The sequence below is a fragment of the Octopus bimaculoides genome, chromosome 1 (assembly GCF_046866305.1).
Source record: "Octopus bimaculoides isolate indiv1 chromosome 1, ASM4686630v1, whole genome shotgun sequence".
NCBI classification, from domain to species: Eukaryota; Metazoa; Mollusca; class Cephalopoda; order Octopoda; family Octopodidae; genus Octopus; species Octopus bimaculoides.
Window position 1 is genome coordinate 96,102,626 of NC_142928.1, and position 8,966 is coordinate 96,111,591.

General features: G+C 34.3%; 1 protein-coding gene across 1 annotated transcript in view; it reads right to left on the reverse strand.

The window, feature by feature from the left end:
- Positions 1-8,966, reverse strand: part of LOC106876024 (patatin-like phospholipase domain-containing protein 7) — an 81,863-nt gene that overhangs the window by 26,580 nt on the left and 46,317 nt on the right. Inside the window, exons 19-23 of the mRNA XM_014924399.3 lie at positions 8,908-8,966; positions 7,007-7,070; positions 4,940-5,111; positions 2,664-2,846; positions 532-650 (exon numbers count right to left, since the gene is read on the reverse strand). The exon at positions 8,908-8,966 is cut by the window's right edge and continues 67 nt beyond it. Coding sequence (XP_014779885.1) covers positions 532-650; positions 2,664-2,846; positions 4,940-5,111; positions 7,007-7,070; positions 8,908-8,966 — 597 coding nt within the window. The remainder of the gene's footprint in view (positions 1-531; positions 651-2,663; positions 2,847-4,939; positions 5,112-7,006; positions 7,071-8,907) is intronic.

Consider the following 8,966-nt stretch of genomic DNA (forward strand, 5'->3'; position numbering starts at 1 on the left):
TTGATCATAGACAGTTTGCTTTATAATAAAATTCTCACAGCTTTTCTGGTAGTTAGACAATTGTAACTAATTTCATAACCTATTTATCAAAATAGGTCAATCTATCTAATTAATAAAAAGGTTTGCTTTCATTAATTATCTGTTTATTTACTGTATTTTATTAAGTGTCAGTATTCTGAAGCCTATCCCAGATTGTGAAAAAATTCAGAAATACTCCTACAGTGATTACAATGATATTCTAATGTTGGCTTTATCCAAATGACTATAAACTGATTTGCTCCATAGTAATCTCAAATGGAACAACTACTGTTGATGTTTGAACATACTTCTGCAACTGAGTTACCTAACTGAATAAAGCATTGTATTTTTTGTCATGCATTTTGTCTCAAGATTTCAACATGCAATTATTTTAAGACAGAGTTTTTAGAGAAAAATTTAGCAACATAAAATTGTAACTGACATTCTAGATGATTACAGAGAAATGAACAATTGCTTTTTTTCTAATTTTTTTGCTGAAGAAAAATTTCTTACCGAGCACCACCTCCTCCAAGCACCAAACCTATTGATGTACCAGTGAGGAACCGTGCTAGTCTGGAAAAATCAGACATACGGTCTGGCTCTGATTCAAATAGTTTCTTATAAGTTTCTGACTGAAAATGAAAAATTTTAAATAAATTTAAATATTCAAGTTAAGCTTTAAAATAATAAAATTAGTGAATATAAGTATGTGCTGCTATCCATGAAATCACCATTTTCCCCATTTCCCTCCCAAAACTAAATCCTTTTCCCTGGCTCAATGCATTAGCTGGCCCTTCTCATCTTCCCTATCCAATTCTAGCTTCCACTCCACTTTTTGTTGATTTTCTCTTATCACCCCTATCTCTCTCATTCTTCACATCACATCTTCATTTCAATTTCTTCCCATATGCTTGCCTACATACAACCAAGTTGACAAAGCTTCTCTCCTTTAATTCAATGAAGATCAAGGGCCCAAAACATTTTGATTATCCACACTTCGCAGTACCTGAACTTAACCAAATCCTTCCTCAGACTCTTTCTGGTGTTAATATATATCTTTATAAGTTTAATGATTAAATGGTGAAAAGGTACTGCCAAACATATTTGTAAAACTGTAAAAAGTTGATTAAACTGGTCAAAGCAAAACAGTAAAATACATTTCAACATTACTGCTATACAGTTTAAATAACTGAATACCAACAATACTGATTTCTATTTATGACACAAGATTACAATTTTGTAAAGATATTAGTCAACTGAGATGACTTCAGCATATCATAGTTACCTATTTTTTCAACCTTGATATGATTTTAATAGAATTTTTATAATTGTAATAAAAGGTTAATGCTATAATTGGACAGACACACACACACACACACACATCGTCGTTTAATGTCCGCTTTCCATGCTAGCATGGGTTGGACGATTTGACTGAGGACCGGTGAACCAGATGGCAACACAGGCTCCAATCTGATTTGGCAGAGTTTCTACAGCTGGATGCCCTTCCTAACGCCAACCACTCAGAGAGTGTAGTGGGTGCTTTTACGTGCCACCGGCACGAAGGCCAGTCAGGAGGTACTGGCAACAGCCACACAAAATATATTCAAACTTGCATTGTAACAAGATCAGATTACTATATTTCAGATTGCTGAACTATGAAAAGAAAGAAAATCTAAATACCTCCATATACTTTTTCTAAATAGAACTACATCTCACTAGAAATATCCTCTAGTTTACTATAATCCAAATTAAACATAAAACTGCTCTCAGACCTAATGAGTTCCCAAAATATCTGAAACCTGCTTCTGCTACTCTTCAGACTAAACAAGTAAACACCACCTGCCAAACACATCCACTCACCAAACATGTTCACTCTCATTTTTACAAACACAATCATTGTTGTTCTTGTCATGCATTAAAGATATGACATTTGGTAAAAGAAACAAACAAAAAAAAAAAAAATTCTACAAAGAGAAAAGTCAAATAGTTATTTTAAATAGTTATTTTAAATATTAATCATCATCATCATCATTTTAACACACACTTTTCCCAAGCTTGCATGGGTCAGACAGAGTTTACCAAGGTAGATTTTCTATAGCTTGATGCCCTTCCTGTCACCAACCCTCACATGTTTCCAAGTAAAGTAATATTTCCCTGTGCCCAGACATATTTGACATTTTTGCATAAATTGAAAATGAATGATATTGCTTGTATGACAGTAACACTCATTTGCAATTATCAGGCGATGTTAAGACTAGGGGACACAAACACACACACTCAGGCATACATAACATATATATGACAGGCCTCTTTCAATTTCTGTCCACCAAATCCGTTCACAAGGCTTAGATCGGCCTGAGGTTATCATAGAAAACACCCACAGTGCCATGCAGTAGGACTGAACTGAAAACGATGTGGACTGGAAGCAGAATTCTTAACCACACAGCAAGGCTTGCACTTATTGATACTTACACAAAATATAAGGAGCAGGCACAGTAAAAACGAAAACTTTATCAAACCACAGAGAAAAACTGATGTATTAAAAAATAAGAGTCAGCAAATTGCAAATATACATACAATTGCAAATTTAAGTGTAGTGTCAAAAGAACAAAGAAAAAAAAAAAAAAAAAGAAATAAGAACTTACTGTTTTTTCTTTATTTTTCTTACTGAACACTCTCTTGGGACAACGAATATGATGATGTGAGGAGCACCAACCACGTGCATTTAACCAATCAGCTGTTCTGCGAGGTGTATCAGTACCTTCTTTATGTAGCAAAATTAATTCTTTTTGAGCTCGAACAGCTATGTTTTCCAACTGTGTTTCAACCTGATGTACAAAGGTTTGAACTAGAATTTTATAGCATTTTGAAAGACCAAATATTAACCAAGTAATTTATATATGTATATATATATATATATATATATATATATATATATACATATATATATATATGTATGTACGTATGTATTGGATCATCCCATAAATAATGTGGTTTTTTCAACTGCATGAATTATGAACTAAAAGTCAGAGGGGGACAGGATAAACTACCTGCATCAACTTGGTATAAAATCAGGTAGTAATTTTACCTTGTATCTATTCTTAGTGCAAGTTTTGAAGAGCGCAATTTGATTTTAAGTTATTTCTTCAAAGCTATAATGGAAGTGACAAAGGAGCATATTCAGCATATTTTGCTTTATGAGTTCAATGAAAGCCGGAAATCCAACAGAAAGTGTGAGGAATATTAATGCAGTATATGGGGATCAGAAAATAAGCCAGTGTCAACAGTGGTTCAAGAAATTCCAAGCTGGAAACAACAGCCTAGAAGACGAGCCTTGTACTGGAAGATCTGTAGAGCTCAATGAGGACATCCTGCAACCCTGGTGGAACAAAATCCCATCATAACTGTTGAGGAACTAACAGAGAAGCTTGGATTTTGTCATTCAATCATTCATCAACACCTACATGCCATCAGAAAAATCAGCAAATTGAGTCAATGGGCTCCTCACAAACTTTTCCAAGTCTAATCCTGTACAGAGAGTGAATGTGTGCTCTTCTTTGCTGTTACATCTCACGAATGAACCTTTTTTGGACCGAATAGTAACTGGCGACAAGAAATGGGTTCTCTATAAAAATGTCAAGTGCCGAAGACAGTGGGTAGGGAAAGGAGAAACACCAGCACCCCAGGCTAAAGAAGATCTTCACCCACATGATGTGTTGTTATCTGTTTGATGGAATATGAAAGGTTTAGTCCACTTCAAACTTTTAAACCCAAACCAAACGATAACAAAAGAGATCTACTGCAAGCAGTGTTAAAAGAAAAACGACCATCTTTGGTTTCAATACAAAAGGTGTTCTTCCTTTAGGATAATGCTTGGCCACATACAGCAAGGATGACATTCCAAAGGCTGTAGTAGTTTGAATGGAAAATGATGCTCTACCCACCATATTCACCAAACATTGCTCCATCTGATTATCATTCATTCTGCAGTCTTCAAAGTCATTTGAACAGAAAAAACCATGAATTCTGTAGACAAAATTAGAACGGTACTGGAGAAGTATTTTTCATCACGGACAAGTGAATTTTGGAAGAGGGGCCTTGCAAATCTACCAGATAGATGGAAGAGCAGTGTAGAAAATTAAGGAGAGTATATTTTAGATTAAAAAAGAATTTTGTTTATTTTAATTTTGAAAAATAAAAGCAGTATAAAAAAAACTGCATTACTTATGGGATGACTCAATATATATAAATGGCAATAATAGGACACTGCACTTGGAAAATAACTCAAGACATTTTGTTGCAAAAAGCAATATATGCAGCAAACAGAGTGCACAGCATTTAAAGAAAAATTGTGCTATAGCTTATATTTAACACCTAGATACATGCAAATGAGGATTTACCTGTTGAAAACCTGATGTGCAATTATTGTTTAGTTAAATTAAATAAAGGTACAAATTAATGTGCTACAAAATATTTTCTAGTTTTCAATAATTACTAAATATGTTACTCTAACAAAAAAAAAAAAGAGCCTTTTTCTCTCCAATAAAATAAGATAATTCGTGTACATATATATAAGTGTAAATGCACTTGTGAAAAATTTAGTCTAAAAAATACTTTGCAAAATAAATGTTATAAAAAAAGTAATTAGGAATATCAATTAGCTTTTAAGTGACAACATTCGGTTTGGATGAACTATTTACTTGACAATAACAATACATATGGTGAAGAAACTAGTAACAGAAGTCAGTGCCAGTTAAGAACTGCTCTCAACTTTTGAGCTTGAAAGAGAAAATCATTTGTGATATATATATATATAAACACACATAGGATCGAAGAACGATTTTAATGAGAGGGTTATAGTGGTAAATTAGATTTACTGAGTAGCATGGGTAAAGTTAAGATTTTAAAGATTAGTGCATACTTCACCCAATGATGTGGGGTCATTTGTGGCAACACCAACAATTAGGATACAATCAGCTTGCCTCACAAAATGCTTAGTCCATCGTGTCATTGTATTATCACATTGGTATAAAACCATTCGATTAATATCTTCGTGTTGTCCAAGCCAGCTGAACAAACGGAAGTCATTCAAACTGAAATTTCAAAAAAAAAGCAAAATTACCAGCTAATTTCTTTTAAAGAAAAGGAACATTAATGAAACATTTTAGATTCATCTAACTCCTGACAGCACATCTATTATAATAATAATTATTCCTACTCATACATATGCATGGTTTCCATAGACCAACAGAGTCCCCAGAATGAAGTGTCATTCTGCAAACAGAGAGAAGAGCCTTGCTTATATTTGTTTTTTACTAAAGGTCACAAAATGATGCAATTTGCTGAAAGTAAAAACTTCAGATTTTTTCAGTCATCTCTATTTACTTTTCTTGTCAGTAAATGTGTGTTAACAGTATTCACCTATTATGAAATTTGAATATTTTATCAGCATTAACAACACAATTTAACTTTTATATGAATTCAAGAGAAATGAAGATTTTAGAACAGTTATTAAACGTCTCCATCGGTTTCAGTTTTAAATCTTTGTATAATCAATAATTTCTCACATTAAAACCATATTGGTTTCAAATTCTGGTACAAGGCTAGCAATTTTAGAGGAGGGGAATACTTGATTACATAAACCCCAGTACTCAACTGGTACTTATTTCATTGACCTTAAGGATGAAAGGTAAGTCAACTTCGGCAGAATTTGAACTCAAAATGTAAAGAGCAGGAAGAAATGTCACTAAGCACTTTGTCCAAAGTGCTAATAATTCTGCCAAATCACTGCCTTAACTATTTTAATTATACAAAATATATCTACTATGTCAATAAGTCATCTGAGCAATTCAAAGTTGCTAACAATTCAAATTGATTTAGCACACCTGAAATTGGTTCTTAGTTAAACTGACAGAAGTGATTTTTGCAACCATTATTTGCATTAACTACAAAATATTGAGATCTTGCTTAATTCACTCTCGCATAAGACAAAAGCCACTTCCTTGTGAACTCTTTTACTAATAAGTACCTTAATTAGACTCAAATATGTTCTCTTAAACTAGAAAGTTTTTCTTGTTCCTTTGATTTTTTTATAAGAATCTTCAATCAAGTACCCAAAATTGAATTCTTGAGAAACTGGTTCAAAGACTAAGATGAAGAGAAGCGAGCTAGAGAGCATTACTGGATATCAACAATTTAAAGAAAAGTTTACAGAAATCTATTTTGATTTAACATGAAATGATTAAATCCAAAAGCTTTAATTCTGTTACCTCTACTTAAAGCAATTTCTAAAATTTTGTTCACAATTCTAAATTATTGATTTCTTATATTGGCATAAGACCACAACTTTTATTGTTCTTATCTTAACATCCATGTTCCATGCTGGAATGGGTTGGCTGGTTTGACAGAACCTGATGGGTTCAAAGACTGCATCATGCTCAACTGTTTGTTTTGGTTTTGTTTCTACAGCTAGATGCCCTGCCTAATACCAACCACTTTACAGATTGCATTGAGGGTTTTATTCAGGGCACCAACACTAGCGAGGTTGCAATGCAGCTTGCATGATCATTTTGACTGAATGGGACAACAGTAGAAAAGGAGGTGGCTTTATGCTAGTTAATGAGAGAAAGGGCCAGAACAGAACAGGCTTCATGCTGCAGAGGAGTTACATAGGGTCTCACATTATAGAAGTGAGAGTGGGAGCAGGAAAGAGAGATAAAATAGTTGTGATAAGATCTCAGGGTGGTCCCTCACAGTAAGGCCTCATTAACCCTGATAAGATTTGAACACAGAATTTTAGATGGATGAGACCAAATGCTATAAGTAATTTTGTTTGGAACTATTGTTTCTGACAAGTGTCCTAATCTTCTTCAATAAAAGTAAGACTAAATCCTTTAGATTATAGCTTCTAAAGTGTAGCTTCTCAAACAGATACAATGAAAACTTTCATAGAGAAATACGGATATTAGAATATTAGTTCTATAATTACCTGTTAAATCCAGAACTACCAATTCTTGCACTGACTATCTCACTAGTGATCCGAGCAGTTGGACCTACAAATAAATTTAAAGCTTGGTGTAAGATTTGAGGACAAAGTTATTTACTTTCGAAATCATAATTCTTCAGAAAAGAAATTAAGAATTCTTCAATGATAATATAAATGATGAGCTAAATAATATTATATAACATTATATAACATAACTAGTGATCGAGATGTACTCTGCTTAAGAGGACCCATCAAGTCAAGTGCACTCATGCTGGTGGCACGTAAAAAAAGATCAACCTTTGAACATTGGACCTCACGAAGGCAAAGTGGCTGAGTACCTTTCGAGCATTGGACCTGACAGAAGCAAAGTGGCCAAGTTCCTTTCAAGCATTGGGCTTCACGGAGGCGAGGTGGCTAAGTTCCTTTCAAGTGAGCCTCACAGAGGTGAAGTGGCTGAATTCCTTTTGAACACTGGGCCTCAGTGAGGCAAAGTGGTTGAGTTCCTTTTGAGTGTTGGGCCTCACAGAGGCGAGGTGGCTGAGTTCCTTTCAAGCAGGCTTCATGGAGGTGAGGTGGCTGAATTCTTTTCAAGTGCTGGGCCTCAATGGAGGTAAAGTGGCTGAGATCCTTTCAAGTGTTGGGCCTCATGGAGCCAATGACCAAGACCTTTGGCATTATGTCGTGCTTAAGAAGAAAACCCATCAAGCTGAGCAAAATAGCAGTCATGGCAGATATTGGTGTTACACAAATGGCATCCGTGCCGGTGGCACGTAAAAGCATCCATAACACTCTCGGAGTGGTTGGAAGGGCATCCAGCCAGAGAAAATCATGCCAAATCACACTGGAGCCTGGCACAGCCTTCCAGCATGCAAGCCCAGTCAAACCATCCAACCCATGCCAGCATGGACAACAGACGTTAAATGATGATGATGATTTTGTCTTCATTTAATAATACAAGATACACTGAAATTGTTTACAGCTGCCTTAAGGAATCTTTCATGCTTAAAGAAAAATTTTAGCTTTACACATTACAAGTATACAAAAGGATTCAATTATAACCCAGTGATGTTCAATTAATTTTCCTACTGTTAATTAAAATGATATAATGCGCCACAAATCAAATAATTTCTATCAACAAAAGATATTTTAAGAATGAATTCCATTTATAAAACTCGTTTCTTAGTCTATTTAAGGAAGCAAATCATTTAATAAACTTAGTTTATTAAGTGTGTTGGTATACTGGTACCAATTTTCATTGAAGTATTGATTGTTTTAAACCAATACATTGAAAAGAAAGGCAAATGTCTATTAAATCAACCCTAAATTCATCATTATCATCTTTTAATGTCTGTCTTCCATATTGGCATGGGTTGGAGAGTTTGACAGGATCCAATGGGTCCAAAGATTGCATCATATTCCAATGTCTACTTTAGCATGGTTTCTACAGCCAGATACCTTTACAGAGTGTACAGGGTGCTTTTTCATGGTACCAGCACTAGTAAAGACACCATGTAACTTGCAAGACTATTACAGGAAATTGATTTGTGGAACCCCCACCTCCTCTCAAAAAAAAAATACAATACAAAATAAATTGCAGCAGAATTTGAAATCAATGTAAAGACACAAAAACAAATACTTTAAGATATTTAGTTCATTGCTCTACTATTCCAGTCAGTCCCAGTCTTTGAGCAAACCAGCTAGATACAGCAACCAAATTGCTCATTTCAAATTTGTTCTAACAGTTTTAAAGAAAGTTTTAAAGAAGTAAGAACATATTCGATAAAACAGCCCCAGATATATTATAGTGATATGGTAATACATTTTCTCAATGAAAGCTGGTATAGGGGTTCAACAACACAGCACCAAGCCTTATAATAGAAACTGAATATTAAAACAAGATTTACCTATTGCATTGAGAGCATGTTGTAGTTCCAGAACAAAATTAGTAAGAGGTACATCACGT